The sequence below is a fragment of the Aulonocara stuartgranti genome, assembly GCF_965226115.1.
Source record: "Aulonocara stuartgranti genome assembly, chromosome: 23".
NCBI classification, from domain to species: Eukaryota; Metazoa; Chordata; class Actinopteri; order Cichliformes; family Cichlidae; genus Aulonocara; species Aulonocara stuartgranti.
The window spans coordinates 34,293,730-34,312,030 of record NC_138958.1 but is presented as its reverse complement, the minus strand read 5'-3'; the positions used below and the strand labels follow the sequence as shown (position 1 = coordinate 34,312,030).

Sequence of the window (18,301 nt, the reverse complement as noted above, 5' to 3'; positions counted from 1 at the left end):
TTCGCCACTACCCAGAGCTCATGACTATAAGTCAGGGTTAGCTTCAGCATTGTGACTCAACTGTTTGGTTTTTGTTGATTTGGTGATTCCTATTTGCACATCTTCTCACCAGCAGTTATCCCTCTGCTTTTTTCTTCTCTTACCAGATAACCAACAAAGAGCTTGAACTTTATAGACTCTGCAGAAAGGATAAAGTGCAGGCTGTGCTTTCAACTATTTTGTAAAAGTCAATGAAGACAGCCCTTTAAGAAAATACAGTAGTTAAGTTAAAAAAAACAAGTCCAAAGCATCCTTTACCCCTAACACAGAAAAGCTTTCTGCTATATCAAGCAGAGAAAATAGGTTAGACTTAGTAAATGGCTCCAAGTACAGATAATGAGCTCGAGGGTTCAAAGAAGTGCGCAGAGCAAGAATTCACATTTTTTTTAAAAAAGGGGAAAAAAGAGATGAGGTTTCAAAAAAACAGACAGAAAGACAGCAGGCAGCTAATGGATGGTGTAGCCATTTCACAGACAATCAACTCGAGTGATGAAGCTGTTTCACTAATCGTCGAGCAGATCAATAATTAATGTTTCATCTTCAAGCGTTTGTTCTGACAGTTGTGTCAATTGTTGAACTCAGTTTGATGTAACTTCACTGCTGGCACAAGAAGTAGCCTTGTACACCGATGAAACACAATCAATAACTGGAACGTCTCCTGGAACTATAAGATATGGAAAAAATACATTTATCACTGTTTAACTAATAACAAAACATTTACTACAAGGTAAAAACAACAACAACAACAACAAAAATGGGTAAAACACACGTCTCAACTTCTTGAATTGTTAAAAACTTCTGCCGATGCCTGTTTTCATCCAATATATTTGGATATATTTAGCTCTGTGTAGGATTTGTTCTAGTTCTTTCATAAGAAAAAAAATCATTTGAATTGGTTATTGAATTCTACTTGATGGATTTCTATCCTGATTGCACGTTTTTTTCTGATTACTAATGAGACACCAGCCTCCCAGAAACACCGTGCCGGGAGGTGTTGCCACTGTTAAATTCAACTTTTAGTGTCTCTACTCGGCCCTGCAGGCTATGAAACGACATTTTTATGCAATTCCACCACCTCCATATGGACAGAATACTTTCTTAGGGAGGGAGATGGAAAGAAGGCAGAAGGGGGGAAAAAATATAAAGGAAAGATGGATGACAGGAGGCAGAAAGTGGAGGAGGGAGAGACATCAAAGAGGAGAAGTTTCTCTGGAAGCTGAGAGGAGATGAGGAAGAAGGTAAGTCTCCATCAAACACAAGAGCTTCCTTTGCTTCAAACAGTCCCAGCACAGAGGCTGGATGAAACGAGATACCTTACACTAAACTGGAGTCCAACTGCGCTTCTGGGAGAGAGTGGAGGTGTGTGTGTGTGTGTGTGTGTGTGTGTGTGTGTGTGTGTGTGTTTGCATGTTTTTATGCAGTTAGGTGCCTGGAGAGTAATTCTGTACACTAAGGTGACTGCTGCTACTTGCTGAATGAATCACATTTTCTGTTATGATCCAAACCTCTTCTACCAGTATCAGGGGGCAGCTGGGTTCACTGATGTTGTTTTCAAAATGTTTGTCAGACTGGCTCACATCTGTGAAAACCTAGGATGATTTGGACTGAATGTTCAATGGGGTCTATTAAAAAGTAGTTTAGTCGGCGTATTACTAAATATGTTTAAAGGTGCCGTGCGGAGGTTTTGGTTTGTAGCGGCAGTAATAAATGTGAGTCCCCCTCGCTCTTTATATTGTGCGTAAACAACTGACAGCAGTACAAATCGGTTTATGCAAAGCAATGTGCCTGCAAAGGTTAGCAAACATGGATGGAAATCATCTAAAAAATAAAATGTAAAAAATATGTCTTTGCTAATGTTTTATGAGAACATAAATACACTCGACACATTTAGAAATTCAACAATTTGTATGAATTTCCAGAGGGTGCCGGGCATGATGAACATAAACATGAATGCATTGGTTTTTAGACTTCTGGTTGTATGGAAAGGTTTAAGGACCCTCAGCTCATTTGCTCTGCGACCTCTGTAAACACTTTCCTGATTACTTCACAGTTTTAATTGCTAGCTTTGGGACATATTTAAATATTTATTTTGTAAATTACAGACCTTACTAAAAGTCATAAAGGATGATAAACTAAGAACCACCAACCAGCGCTGCCGCTCACTCGTCATATCCAGTCTTAAACATCAGTTTGATAACAAATGAAATACTCAGCTTTATGTTTATCAATGGGACGTCACTACCCAACGTGTGGCAGCACAGTGGCATTATTCATCTTTTATACATAGTCCTATAACTGTGAATAAACTCCATTATCCCCATGTATATTTTACTGCTTACCTGGAGGATCTAAAACTTTCCCTACACTACAACACTTTTAACCAGGCATGAACATCTGCATGTGGCTAATCAGCTTAGCAAACATAAACACATAATAGCACGTAAGTGCAAACATATACACTCAGGCTGATTCTCAACTCACCTCTTATTTTTATAGCAACAAAAAACTGTTCAATGTCAGTTAACCTGCACATTTTACTGCAAAAATTGGCTTACATACCTGTAGCTAGCAGCTTATAGTAATAAGGAGATTTTTCTGTTTCTCTGCCATTGTTGTTACATAATCTTCCTCCTGTGTTTGTTGTTATTTTTGTACTGCACATTTGGTGTCAGGTGGTGGTGTTTTGTGGACTTGGAGAAGGCATTCTCCCTCAAAGTCCCTCAAAGTGTTCTCTGGGTGGTGCTTCGGGAGTGTGGGGTGTCTGGCCAGTTGCTTCGAGCCATTCAATCAGGCCATAGCTGGCAATAAGACGGAATTGTTCCCAGTGGGTGTTGGACCAGTGCTGCCCTTTGTCACCGATTCTCTTCATAATTTCTATGGTCTGAATTTCTAGGTGTAGCCATGAAGTCTTCTACCTGGGCAGGCTCAGAATTACATCTCTGCTTTTTGCAGATGATCTGGCCTCTCACTTAGAGATAGGTGAGGAGTTCTGCCATTCGGGAGGGGCTCAGGGTAGAGATGCTGCTCCTCCACATCAAAAGGAGCCAGCTGAGGTAGTTTGGGCATCTGACGGTGTTCCGGGCATGTCCCACAGGGAGGAGGCCCTGATTGGGAGACCCAGGATAATATTATAGAGATTATATCTGGCCTGGGAATGCCTTGGTGTTCCCCCAAACAAGCCAGAGGAGGTGGCAGGGGGGAGAGAGGTCTGGGCTTCGCTGTTTAGGCTGTTGCCCCTGTGACTTGGCCCCAGATAAGTGAAAGAAAATTGATGGATGGACATTTGTGTCAGTTTCAGGATAGTTAGATCATCAGCTATGTAGCCTTTATCCTTTCTTGCCGCATACCACATGATGATAGTACATGCTTCTACAACCATAAAGCTAAAGGAAATGAATGGAAACTCATACTTTGCTCAAATCACATCTTTCTATACTAGACTCACTATGTTGAGTACATACTGCTGTAGTTAGCATGACACACTGAAATACTGTACATGTCATTATTGGTAAATGACTCATTTTCAGAGAACCCTATCCTGTCAAAATGTATGTATTAGACAAGTGCTTGGTGTACACAGCGTACTAAAGAAAATAAAACAACTGAGACTCACCGTTAGCTTAGATTAATAATGGGACTAGCCTGGCTCCGTCTAACAAAAAGATGACAACCAGCAGCTTTAACACCCATTAATCACAGTACTTTATCTTGTTTATTCAGTCTGTGCAAAAATCAACTATATAAACAACAACTCAAAGGGATTTTCTTTGTAGCCAGGACTAGTAACTTCCTATCTAACTGCTCAGCAGCTGGTGGCTCATAATAATAACATCATCCAACTTTCAGGAGGCAAGCAAATCAGTGAATTTCCCCAGACTATTCCTTTAATATTGCAGGTACAGGCAGTTAGAAAGCTACAGTAAATTTAAACGTGCAGCACATATTTGGTGGAGGTTGCATCAGGAATGACAAAACGCAGCGTGATTTGAACTTGATTATCTGGACACGGTTTTCTGCCGGTAGACATTTGATGCGCAGCTGCAGGGGCGCTGTTACAGTCAGGGAGTCAGCGGGTAGCTGACAGCGGACACGCGGAGGTGCAGACAGCCGCCTGGCTCGGCACAGAGGACAGACCCTGCTCAGCTGTGTGAAATCAAACTAACGAGCTGCTGCACCGGTGTGGCCCAGCTGAAGCCGCTTTGATTGATTGCTGTTCTCTGCCGGCCTCGGTCAGACAGAGCTGACAGTAACGGCCTTTTCGGTGGCAAAGATTCTCAGAGACACGTGAAGCTGCTAATTCCCATGTCAAATGTGTGTTTGAACATGAACGTGACATCAAGTATGCCATCTTTAACTCAACAAAAAAATCAGTGTGTTGGACAACTCCAAATGTTCACTGCAAAGACGAGTACTGTCAAAACAATGCTGCAAAAGAATGCAAATCTGAAAAGTCTACTTGGTGTAAGCAGCACCACTCAGCCTGTGAAAATGTCTTCTGTGGCTCTGGATGAGATTTGCCAAAATTGAGGAAATAGTCCTACCTTTACTGAGTTTCAGCTTGAGACTTTAAATTTAAAACAGCAAGTCTGTATTACATACTGGGGGAGTTTGAGTTTATCACGGAGGAAGATTCTCGAGGAAAGTGCATCATCCAGTGTTTGCGTCAAATCTTTTTAAAAAAGCACTTTTGCAGTGAGTCATTGTTGGGAAAAGAAAAAAGGAAGAAAACAAATCAAAAGTTCAAATTCTAACAAGTCCATCAACTATATGCAAATGCTGTACTGAATTTGCTCGAGTACAGCTTTAATGTACGCTGCCAAGACAACACAACAAAAGTACTTTCCACATCTTAGCCAAATACAAATGCACTGAGTTTCCATCTTAGATGCTGAACATGATTTCAGTGTTGTATATACTATTATAAATATAGCGTTTCATACTAACGCACGAGCAGTTTTACTTTTCAAGTCTTCATCGAGCGATCAAAGCGAAGGCTGGAAAAGCGATTTCTTCAATTTAGTAACAATTACGCACTTTTTGCAGCTAGTTTTGAGAGAAATTCTGGACGTTCTTCCCACAAAACGGTTTTAGTTCGTCAACATTTCCGGGACGTCTTGATTGAACAGTCCTCTTCAGGTCACGTCTGAGCATCTCATTTGAGTCAAGGTCAATATTTTCATTTGGCCGTTTGATAAAAATGAATTTTCTTATTTTGTTGTTGAGTTATTTAAGTGTGCTCTTCCATCACCAAATTTGTATTCTCGCTTCATGTCGTGCTGCCCTGACATTCGCCTGTAAATCGAATCCAATTTAAAAATTCATTTGTCCTCTCAGTGATTGTAAGGCGTCCTGTAGTGTTGTAGAACATCCAAGTGGTCTTGTGCAAATTTAAAATGTGCAGTTTTTAGTGATCAGTGGTTTCCTTTATGTTGTCCGAGCATTAAGACCCATCTGGATGAAGATTTATCAAGTTGTAGAGATGGAGCTTGATTCAGGATTGCATGTTGTAGCTACAGTCCTGGTTTTCTTCCTGTAGAGCAAGGGATGTCAAACTTCAGTCCTCGAGAGCTACTGTCCTGCAGCTTTTAGATGCATCCCTACTCCAACACAGCTGAATCAAATGCTTGGATTACCTTTTCAGCTTACCATCAAGTTTGGCAAAGGCCTGATAACAAGCCATTCATTTGATTCAGGTGTGTCAGAACAAGGATGCATCTAAAAGCTGCAGGTCAGCAGCTCTTATGGACTGGAGTTGGAGACCCCTGTTGTAGAGAGTTGGTACATTCAGGTTTTTCAACCTTCTTCTGAGCTCCAGCCAATCGGTCTCAGGAATCGCAGACAATGTCAGCAACCAGACTTTGCATGTTTTTATTTAAAAAGCTGGGCACCTCTGCAGGTCCAATCTCATCTGGTTAACCGGAACACTGGACTCCAAGTAGCTCTTTTAGTCATTATCATAGAGCTCCACTTAGTTTTTCCAACGTTCACTGTGAGTGATTCTGTTAAACATCTTTCAAGTCCCACTGAAATACTCCTACGCTGTAATTTTGAACTACCAAGTCTTTTGTGTTGCGCTGCTCAGCGTTTGACTGGGAGCTTGTATATAATAATACATTTCAGATGACAAAAACTGGTCTGCACAACACCGAATAAAACATTTAACTTTAACAGCCTCTACATTTGATGCTGGCTTTAACAATTATGTGTTTGTATGCACACAAAAATGAAAAAATAACATTATTATTTCTCTGCATTAAAGTGGTAATTACAGGCACCAATCAACTTTTTTTATTTCCAACGTTTTGGTATTTTAACAATGAAACCTCCTCAGTGCGCATAACTGGATTAAAATCTCCTTAAATCTTCTAAAATTGCTGCAAATCACCATGAATGGTTTATAACAAAAGTATCCAGTGTTGGAAACCCAGGAAAAGTGTATTAAGTTTGAAGTAGTTGAAAACTGAGTGTCTCAGAGCAGAGAAGGTGAGCTGTGATCGCCCCGCTGAGCCATAGCTGGAGCTTGATTGGTTCTGATTAGTGAATAAATCAAACAGGTATCAAATCAAGCCGGGCCAATTGCCTCCTACTCACACCTTGATTAGGTTCATGCACCCAAACGCTTTCCCCAGTTGAGAAACACTCTCCCTCACTTACAAAACACACACACACACACGTCTGCCCTGTAATTGGCAAACTCTCCCTGCCTTAGTCCACGCCAGCTGTAATTAGTGTGCCAGCAACAATGCTTGTTTGTCAAAAAACACACATGTACGCATACACAGAGCTCATCCCATTTTCTCTTATGTCTCAGCAGACACCCTTTGATACACCCCCACACACACACACACGGGCACGAAAACACACACAGACGCACACACGCATTATTCAGCCTTCCATGACGCCTGGGGCAGTTAGTATTTACAAATCCGCTTGTTTCTCTGTGAAATCTCTCACATTACTTCTTGGATTCTGTCATAATGTTGGGAACTACTAAATCTCACTATTTCCACCGATTCAAAGCAGCGTTACAGGATATCTTACTGACTGGATCATTGTGGGAGATGCATTTTTGCTTACAGTATACAGGTTTGCTGAACTGCTTATAGGGGAGGTGTGGCACAACCAATCATTAGTGCACACGTGCGGTTTATAGTGATGATTAGGAAGAATTCAAACCTGAAAACATCATTTAGGAGAAAAATGGGTCTTTGATGTCAAACAGTGGTGAAAAATGGCAAACTTCTTGTTTCCTGCTGGAAACTGCTGGCAGATGTAGCTAGTTTGCTAAATAAGCTGATATGTGAGAAGAAATTAATTAAATACAGCAATAAATGATCATAAGATCCATTTAGTTCATATTATAATCTGTATGTTTAATTCTACACTTAGGCTACGTTCACACTGCAGGCGAAAGCGCATCAAATCCGATTTTTTTAACCCTATGCGACCCATATCCGATCATGCTATGACAGTGTGAACGGCACAAATCCAATATTTTCAAATCCGATCTGGGTCACTTTCGTATGTGGTACTGAATGCGATACATATCCGATGTTTCAGAAAGCGACTGCTGTGTGAACGGTCAAGTCGCATTAAATCCGTCTTTTATGTCACTGATACAAGACAGACGCCAATTATCAGCGCCGGAGAAGCGCTGGAGTAGACATCGCGAACGCTTCCTGACCATCCGGTGAAACTGCTGGGAAGACAACGTTGGAGAAACGTGAACATTTTATTTGTACTGCATAATCTGCAGATTCTGACAGAAATCGGCAACTATCCTTTAAAGCACCACTCCTCTAAAACAGCAATAAGGATAATTATTAGGTTATCTACATTATTATGTAAATAACAAAATAACTTAAAGCAAAAATTGGGAAACGTGAAGTCCGAAGTCTTTATATTAAGGGCCATCAGTCAAACAATATTGTTTGCTCTGGGTCTAAACAGAGCGCGTTGTATGTGACATCTTCTTTTGCGCATGCGGGCCGCTTTGAGCGTTCACACTAGAGAGTGTTTGCTGTCGCATTTTATTTGTAGTGTGAACGAGCAGACAAAAAAAATCGGATTTGATCAAAAAATTGGAATTGAGCATTAAGACCTGCAGTGTGAACGTAGCCTTAATCTGTTAATACAGGAAACCTATCCACATGTGGGAAAGCTTATTGCACAGAATGAGGATGGTAAGTGAAGACATGTTTGGCTAATGCATTAGCAAAATATTGATTCTAAATATTGTTTTTAGATGAAAGTTTTCACTAAATGTGGTACAAACTTGAAACGTTTAGGTAAAAGATGTATTCAGATAGCTGGACCTTCATCAGTAATGCGTGTGCATGGTCTACCGGAGGTCTGAATTTAGATATTGAATTGACCTTCCTGCAGTCCAGATCTTTCACTAGCTGAAAACATTTGACGATCCAGGACTGTAGAGCTGCTAGAACCATATATTAGATAAGAACGGGACAATTTTCCTCTCCCTAAACTCCAGCAGCTGTGCTCCTTAGGTCCAAGATATTATTACAGACTGCTATTCAAAGTAGTGGGGATGCTACACAGTAGTAAACATGACTCAAGACAACTTTTATAGAATGTGCTGTTGCCATCAAATTCAAAATGAGCTCATATTTCTCTTGAAATTGTACACCTTCTCACGTTAAATATTTAACATTTTCTGTTGTGAATAAAATTTGGGCTCATGGGATTTGCAAAGAATTGCATTTTGTTTTTACTTATAGAGCCTCCCCGTGTTTTTATAGAACTGTGTTTGCATCTTTTTGGAACGTAGCCTAAAACCACACAAATCATGACCCGCAGACTGTATATTAGAAAAAAAAAAACCACCTAAAAAACCCGATGTAGCCAACATGAAGCAGGACGTGATGACTGAGAAACTGAGGGACACTCTTTAGGCGAAGACTTCCAGCTTTATCTTCTGCTTTGCCTCAAAAAAGGAACATAATTTTAAAGAACACCTTGTAAAAACCCAAAACTAATGAGTGAGAGCATGCACTCATTAGGCAAATGTTTACTGACAGACTTGAATACAACAGTTTTTACAATCAGAGGAGTCACATCCTGTGGGCCACTAGAAATAATCTGGGTTTAAGGTATTTCCAAACTGGCTTCACAAACTACATCCATATAACATTAGCGGTTAAAGCAGAAAAACAAACTTGTTTTTTGGGCGGTTTGGAAAAGGTTAAAACTCAATACAAACCACTTAACGTTCATTTCAGTGACTGAAAATTCACTGATTAGAAGAGAGGTTTGGTGAAAGTCAAAGCACGTCTCCTTCAAGGAAAAAATCTGACCTCTTGGTGCTCGAGTGAGGGCGCTGGGCGGCGGACAGCTGCTGCAAGCCCAGGGTAGGGCTGTGGAAGAGAAGACCGCTGCGTCGAAGCAGTTTCTGCTTCATGGCTGGCAGGCCGCTCCACTCCATAACAAAGCTCAGCACCTGCGGGGCGACACGACACCTCACTTCATATTCAATTTCAAGCCGCAACTGCAGCCGCCGGAGTCTTCATTTTCAACACAAATTGATAGTTTGGACAGTGAAACCTCTTTAAAAGCAAAACATTTTTTTAGCTTTTCAATTTTGAAAATGCACTTCAGCCAAAAACAAACAATTCAAAGGAGACAGTTTTCCAGATAGCTGAACAAAACCCATTAAACCAAAAGAGGGCTGAATATTCTTCCAGCGAAGGCAGGATTCGAAGGAAATCTACCAACAATATAACAAATAGCTCACCAGACACCGAGCCTTAATGGACAATTCACCTACGTATATTACACTTGAAAGGGTTTTTTTCCCTGTCTTTGCTATGGATGATATTTACCGTCACAAAAAAGACTTGGGTCAAGATAAAAGTCTTTATATGTTATATGCAGACAGGTTTCAAGCTATCACAGCATGAAAGCTGTCTTTGTTGATCTTTGCGCAGGTATATTTTGAAGGAATTAGTACGTACTACTCATTAAATGTTTAATGTTAAATGAAAGTATTCAACAGAAACAAATGTTTGACGTCTGGATGTAAAGATGAACTCGTTAAAATAACGTTAATAAGTATATATTTTAAAATATTTATTATATAACATATGTACAACATGTATCATGACAGCTATCTATATATAATACATGTGATATTTATATAACACACTAATATCCCCCGTTCTCTGCGGCCTGCTGGAGCGGGGGGGCTAGGAGGAGGAGTTGGCCGTCCGACTGCGGTCTGGAGTGTGGGGCCTCCCTGCTGCTGCGGAGTCCGGGCGGTCTGCCTCTCCCCACCGCAGGGAAAAGGGTAACACCACCTGGGTCTGGGTGCAGTTCCCCCCTCCAGGGGCAAGGGTACCTAGACCTGTTTCGTAGAGTACGCTTGGGGAGTGTGATCGTGTGTACAGCGTCTCTTTATGTCTGTCTCCACGTTGGTTGAGTGTGGAGTAAGTGCATATGAGAGCATGAGGGTGGGAATGGATGTTTGTGTCTGTGTGTGCCTGTATGTCTGTGTCTATATGTCAGGTTGGGTGTCAGGCGTCACCTCTCTGGGGACATCTCAGGCCCTCCAAGGTTTGGAGGCCTATCTCCCCCTACCACCACTTCCCCTGCCAGTGGCGGACTCCCTCAGACATCGGTGCGTTGGTGGTTTTTTGTGTCCGGGGATGGGCGTCCAGGTACACACCGGCTCACTCCTTGGCGGCCGCTTATCGGGGCCTGGAGCCTGGGGCTCGCTCGGGCCACTTCGGAGGTGGGGTGCCCCCGGCCTCTCGGCCTGGGGCTCGGTCACTCAGGCACGGCTGGCTGCCGGCGGAGCTCACGGGCGCGTCACTGCAACTCCCCCTGGCTTCTGCTCCGCGGCTGCTGAGTGAGCCCTCATCTGGGACTCTCCTCAGCTCTTTCTGGGACAGTGGCGCGGCTGCCCCTCTGTTGGTCTTCCTTGGTCTCTTGTGTTCTGGGGGCCTCTGGATGTCTGGAGTTTTGATCTCCTCCATACCTGCTTCATGCCCTGGAGGACGGGGCTGTGGCCCCCCCACACCCTCTAGCAGATCATTACATGAAGGAACCTTTTAAAAAAACAAGCGCGTCCATGCTCACAGGTGTACACACGGGTGATCACACCCACAAACTACACCCTTTTTGGCTCCTACCTCAAAGCACACTGTGTTCTGTTGATCTTATGTGCTGCACAATAATGTTTAATATTTAGTATTTACTGTCATATTCCCATATATCATTGTGATGTTGTTTATTCTATTACTCTTGTTCTCTTCTGCTTGTTTTCTTTTTTCTTTCTCAGCAGGTCACCCAGGTGATCGATATATGCATTTTTTTCTCTGCCCGTTCTGTTGGTTTTTGTTTTTTGCCCTTCTCCCCCGTCCCTCTTCTCAGCTGTTTCTCTTTCCCTCTTTCTTTCTCCCCTTCTTTCCCCCAGTCAAGTCTGTCCCGTATTCAGTAAGTGAAAATAAAATGAACAATAAAAGGTGAATCAAATGGACCATTACGGCAAGGCTGGGATGGTCAATTTGGTAAAGTAAATCCGTTGGGCATCTTTCTTTGCCTTTAGACAACAATTCTGATGGCAAAAGAGCCAAACGGGACAGGCAAAAAAAAAAAAAAAAAAAAAAAAAAGAGGACTGATTGCAATTTTCTTGGATTGATTCTGATAGCCCATACAGATTTTTGCTGATTCCAGTTTCCAGAACTAGAATTGACAGCATATACAAACCAAAAAATAACTTTTTCTTCAATATTAAATTCTATTTTTATAATAAAATGAATTGTCACACTTTATATGTCCACGTTTAGCTGTGTAAGGGGGGTTTAACTGCCTGATTAGGTCTGTCTAATGTGTATGCTAATGCAAATGTCTAACAACATTAGCATTAGCATTTGCAACGTAAGCGTTTGCCTCTGAGTGTGCGCACAACTATCTGATAACAGCAATGAGCTATGTGACATTAACCTTGTCAAGTATGCTGGAAACTGCTGGCTTGTCAATTAGAGCATGTATTTAATTCAATTTTATTTTTATTTGGCCAAATCTCAAGAAGAGTTGCCTCAAAGTGCTTTATATTGTAAAAAGACCCAACAACAATACAAAGAAAACAGAGAAAACCCCAACAATCAACAAACATCCTGTGAGCTAGCACTTTGGTGACAGTGGGAAGGAAAACCCCCTTTTAAAAGGAAGAAACTACGGATTCAAGGTCACCTGATCCAATCCTAAATATAGGCTTTAAAAAAGGACATTTTTAAGCCTAATCTTAAAAGTAGAGATAGTGTCTGTCTCTCGAATCCAAACTGGAAGCTGGTTCCACAGAAGAGGCGCCTGAAAGCTCAAGCATCTGCCTCCCATTCTACTTTGAAATACTCGAGGAACCACAGGTAAGCCAGCAGTCTGAGAGCACAGCGCTCTAATGGGGTGATGCAGTGCTATAATGTCATTAAGATCAAATGGGGCCAGATTATTCAAGACCTCGTATGTGAGGAGCATAAAAGCATCTCTGCTTTTATCAGGAACAGACAGTACCAGAGTCAGCGAGGGGCCGCCATCTACTGCGACTTATTTTGCACATATTTTCACAAAACCAGAACAACGGCATTTAAAACCACAAATGATACTAAATTATTATCGCCCATAACATCCTTGAGATTGAAGGCAAGTAGTACTCTGTCATTAGGAACTCAAATCACAGCATCAAGCCGAACGTCATGTGCCGGTAGAGCACCGAAACCCTCCTCTACAGCAAGACAGTCTTCCTCCTGACAGGAGGAAAGTAGAGATGAAGACTGTGGGTAAGCTTAGTGAAAATCTGAAATAGTAATTGTGCTGCCAGGCCATCAGAGGTTAGATGAGAGCCAAAAAGTTGAATCAGATGTCAAAAGTTGAAACTAAGGAGGAGAGTGGGATGCTCCTTCCAGCTTGCAGATTGGCCGAAGGTCAGACAGGTTAATAGGTGAGACGTGTGGGTGGAAACAGAGGGTGCTTTGATTTTCACTGTGTATCTGGACAAAGATGTATGATAATGATACTTTTATCCTTTAAGTTTTACTTTTTTCTTGGTGGTAAATGATACTCCAAAGGCTAAAAACAAAACAAAATCATTGGTCCCAGTGGTTTTTGTCTTTTTAGGAAACCTTCATATTGGTGTTTATACAAATGAGGAATTAATATGTAAAATTCTATCTAAACTGTATCATGGTTACAGCCAGGTTACTGGGACATTTGTAACACCTGTTTATTACTTTAACAGAACACATATCTAAATGTCACAGACCAGACTGACATACACAATGTGCTCTGTCCTCCTCGAGTTTCTTACTTCACTAAAACAGAAAATAGGAAAAAAAACTTATAGGTTCAAAAAATAGAACAAACATCAAAAGTTTATGTGCTTCTAGTTGCCAAAGATAAACACAAACCTCTCCACAATGAGACTTTTTCGTCTCTCACTTTGCACTACAATTTCACTCGTGTGTCACATTATAATGTTTATAAAATGCAAGTGCAGGGGCTCAAGTGGGCTGGAACTATCCGGAGCAGCGTCCTGGCGACCTTCATTATATCCAATAGGCAGACTTCCTTCGAATAAGTTAATCTTTTATGCACTGGAGCCTGGTTTCGCCTCCAGAGACATCAGGGATATACAGTGGCTTGCAAAAGTATTCGGCCCCCTTGAACTTTCCCACATTTTGTCACATTACAGCCACAAACATGAATCAATGTTATTGGAATTCCATGTGAAAGACCAACACAAAGTGGTGCACACGTGAGAAGTGGAACGAAAATCATACATGATTCCAAACATTTTTTTACAAATAAATAACTGCAAAGTGGGGTGTGCGTAATTATTCAGCCCCTTTGGTCTGAGTGCAGTCAGTTGCCCATAGACATTGCCTGATGAGTGCTAATGACTAAATAGAGTGCACCTGTGTATAATCTAATGTCAGTACAAATACAGCTGCTCTGTGACGGCCTCAGAGGTTGTCTAAGAGAATATTGGGAGCAACAACACCATGAAGTCCAAGGAACACACCAGACAGGTCAGGGATAAAGTTATTGAGAAATTTAAAGCAGGCTTAGGCTACAAAAAGATTTCCCAAGCCTTGAACATCCCACGGAGCACTGTTCAAGCGATCATTCAGAAATGGAAGGAGTATGGCACAACTGTAAACCTACCAAGACAAGGCCGTCCACCTAAACTCACAGGCCGAACAAGGCTGATCAGAAATGCAGCCAAGAGGCCCATGGTGACTCTGGACGAGCTGCAGAGATCTACAGCTCAGGTGGGGGAATCTGTCCATAGGACAACTATTAGTCGTGCACTGCACAAAGTTGGCCTTTATGGAAGAGTGGCAAGAAGAAAGCCACTGTTAACAGAAAACCATTAAAAAGTCCTGTTTGCAGTTTGCAAACAGGGGGACACAGCAAACATGTGGAAGAAGGTGCTCTGGTCAGATGAGACCAAAATGCAAAACGCTATGTGTGGCGGAAAACTAACACTGCACATCACTCTGAACACAACATCCCCACTGTCACATATGGTGGTGGCAGCATCATGCTCCGCTTCTCTTCAGCAGGGACAGGGAAGCTGGTCAGAGTTGATGGGAAGATGGATGAAGCCAAATACAGGCCAGTCTTGGAAGAAAACCTCTTGGAGTCTGCAAAAGACTTGAGACTGGGGCGGAGGTTCACCTTCCAGCAGGACAACGACCCTAAACATAAAGCCAGGCCAACAATAGAATGGTTCAAAACAAAACATATCCATGTGTTAGAATGACCCAGTCAAAGTCCTGATCTAAATCCAATCAAGAATCTGTGGCAAGATCTGAAAACTGCTGCTCACAAACGCTGTCCATCTAATCTGACTGAGCTGGAGCTGTTTTGCAAAGAAGAATGGGCAAAGATTTCAGTCTGTAGATGTGCAAAGCTGGTAGAGACATACCCTGAAAGACTGGCAGCTGTCATTGCAGCAAAAGGTGGTTCTAAAAAGTATTGACTCAGGGGGCTGAATAATTACGCACACCCCACTTATTTATTTATTCGTAAAAATGTTTGGAATCATGTATGATTTTCGTTCCACTTCTCATGTGTACACCACTTTGTGTTGGTCTTTCACGTGGAATTCCAATAACATTGATTCATGTTTGTGGAAGTAATGTGACAAAATGTGGGAAAGTTCAAGGGGGCTAATACTTTTGCAAGCCACTGTACTTGCTCAGTAACAGCAACAACCTCCCACACCTTCATTCAACACATGCCCTTTTTCTTCCTATCGCTATGATGCCTTCATGGTACATATGTAAATAAAGGCTTTGCCATATACAATGTCATGAAAAACTATTTTCCTTCTTCCTGATTTCTTTGTTTTTTCCCATATTTGTCACACTTACATGTTTCAGATCATCCAACAAATTTCAACAAAGACAAATTCAATTAATAGCAAGCGTTAATAGCAAGCAATAATTGGCAATAAGTTTCACTGTGGAGTTTGTGGAGCTCAATCTTTGTAAAGGCAAGTGTTTTTTAGTATGAACATCCTGTTTAAGGTTATGCCAAAGCACCTTCACTGGATTAAGTCTGGACTTTGATTAGGCCACTCCAAAACCTTCATCTCGGGGGTTTGTTTGGCCATTCAGAGGTGGAATTGTTGGTGTGTTTTGGATCATTGTCCTGCTGGAAAACCTGAGTGTGCTTGAGCTTCAGGGCACAAACTGATGGCTGGACATTTTCCTTCATAATTTTCTGGTAGAGAGCAGAATTAATGATTGCATCAATTAACAGATCAATGCACTCTCAAGGATACTTGAGGGTGCATGGGAGTTTGCCCACCTAGTCTACATCTGTTTTGTGGATTTGGAGAAGCATACGACCGTGTCCCGCGGAGTGTCCTGTGGGAGGTGCTCCGGGAGTATGGGGTGTTCGGCTCATTGCTACAGGCCATTCGATCCTTATACAACTGTTGCAAGAGCTTGGTCTGCATAGTTGGACTCATTCATGGTGGGTGATGAGCTCTGGTATGGCTGCCCTTTGTCACCGATTCTGTTTATAATTTTATGGGGGGGGGGGGGGGGGGGCTCAGAGTAGAGCCACTGCTCCTCCATGTCAAAAGGAGCCAGTTGAGGTGGTTCAGGCATGTGACAAGGATGCCTCCTGGGCGAGATGTTCCAGGCATGTCCCACTGGGAGAAGACCGCGGGATAGACCCAGGACATGCTGGAGAGATTATATCTCTTGGCTGGCCTGGGAACGCCTTGGTGTTTCCCCGGACAAGCTGTAGGAGGTGGCTGGGGAGAGGGAGGACTTGGCTTGTCTCCTTAGGCTGCTGCCCCCGCGACCCGGCCCCGGATAAGCGGAAGAAGATTGATGGATGGATGAATCAATTAACAGAAGTAGTTCACATCCTGAAGCATCTAAACAGGCCCAGACCATCACACTACCACCACCATGTTTGACCCTTGCTTTGATGTTCTTTATATGAATTTTTTGTCTCGTCAGTCCACAGATTATTTTCCCAAAAGTCTCGGGATCATCAAGATGTGTTTTGGTAACAGTGAGGTGGGCCATTTTAATCGTTTTGATCTTTTTGTTTTTCACCTTCGAACTCTTCCATGGATGCCATTTTTACCAGTCTCTTTCTTATTGTTGTTCCTTACTTTATTTTGAAGCAAACATTCTCCTTTTCCAGTTTGTTTTGGACTTTTAACAGTTTCACAACCACTTTGCAATTAGTTTAAGTGAGTGTGCAACTGTGGTAAACTGCTAGTGACCAAAGAAATAGCTAGAAAATTCTGGATGCAGCACCACATCCAGACTTATTATTATTATTGTGACTTATTACACCAATCAACTGCAAGTAATTTCCTGCGACCTCTTGCCAAACAGTTTGATAATACACGTTTTCCAGGCGACCATTTACCAGTCTCTAGGCCTGACTGACTGAAGTTGTAACTACAGAGCTCAAAGTGTGAGAACACCATCTGTTAAAACCTTCTGTTTGGCAGGGCCAGCTAATCACAAAAATGTTAATTTAAAGGGGTCTGGTAGCTACTTTGGCTTATTTCAGACAAACAATGACCTGAGCCTCGGCACCAAAGCCAACTACACTACAGGTGCAACTTCTCGCTTAATGTAAATAAGGACCGAGTAGCTTTAGTAAGAATATAAAAGCAAAGACGTTAAAACGGTTTTTGTTGAAAACTATTTGGGTTGTGTTCTCTTCACTAAACTGTATTTTAACCTCAATTAATGATTATCTTCACAGAAACATTATCCAGTTTTCATAAAATACAGATTATTCTAATACATATTCTGTAATTACTGACCATTCATCTCAAAGATGGTTTGATTCATTTGCCAGTGTTGTTGTTCTGGCTGTAGGAGTGTTTACACACCACTGCTTCCCCATCCAAGACGTTTCACATCCCGCATTAAACCGCTTGCTAAGTATTGATTGTGATGGACAATTGGAGTGTAACGGGGCATAAATGATGGGTTGGAGGATGGCTGCAACTCACGCCTCGGTTTAACAAAGCAACATAAACAACGTGACAGGCGGGGCTTCTGTCAGTAGCTGGTACCGACACGGCAGATTGCAGGATTTAATATTAGCTGGTTGGTGCTTTGGGTCGTTTGAGGCGATGATCTGTCTCCTTTAACAACCCTCATAAAACTGCACACTTTCTTTTGCCCGTCTCCTCGGCAGCCCAAACCCCCAAGCCACCCCCCCTCTTTTGTCCTATCTCCATCGTCCGCCACCTCCACTTCCTCGTCCTCCTCCCTCTCCTGCTCTCCTTCGTCAGGCCCTGCAGTAGTGAAACGTGGGCGTCCATACTCCACCTATCTGTCAGGGGCCCAATGGTGCGCTGCTGCTCTTCCTGCTCATGATCAGAGGTGTCATTAGTTTCACATGCCAGTGACACACACACATCCATTAGGTTTAATAACCTCCGTACTGCCTCATGTCTCATCTTCACTGGGTCAGTGGAATTGAAGCGATAGCTCCACTGGTGAGATATGAAACTAAATTATCTTAGTCTAAAATTAAGGTCATCCTTAACGCAGCCTATGGGCACACTAAGTGAAAAACTTTTAGCTCTACACTCTAGCATATGCAGACTTTTCCATCATCTTAAATTCTTCTCATGGCTACATTTTTTTGTCTTTGCAATAAATCACAAGAAGCAAACAGTGGCACATCTTATAACCTAGAAGTCAACTTTAGTGTAATTTGCCTCTAAAGTGTTTTAACAGTAACGACAAA

General features: G+C 42.1%; 1 protein-coding gene across 1 annotated transcript in view; it reads right to left on the bottom strand.

Annotated features, from left to right (window-relative positions):
- The window catches only part of zranb3 (zinc finger, RAN-binding domain containing 3), a 127,134-nt gene that overhangs the window by 14,696 nt on the left and 94,137 nt on the right, over positions 1-18,301 (bottom strand). The window contains 1 exon segment of the mRNA XM_082525067.1: positions 9,354-9,496. Within this exon segment, the coding sequence (XP_082381193.1) occupies positions 9,354-9,496 (143 nt within the window).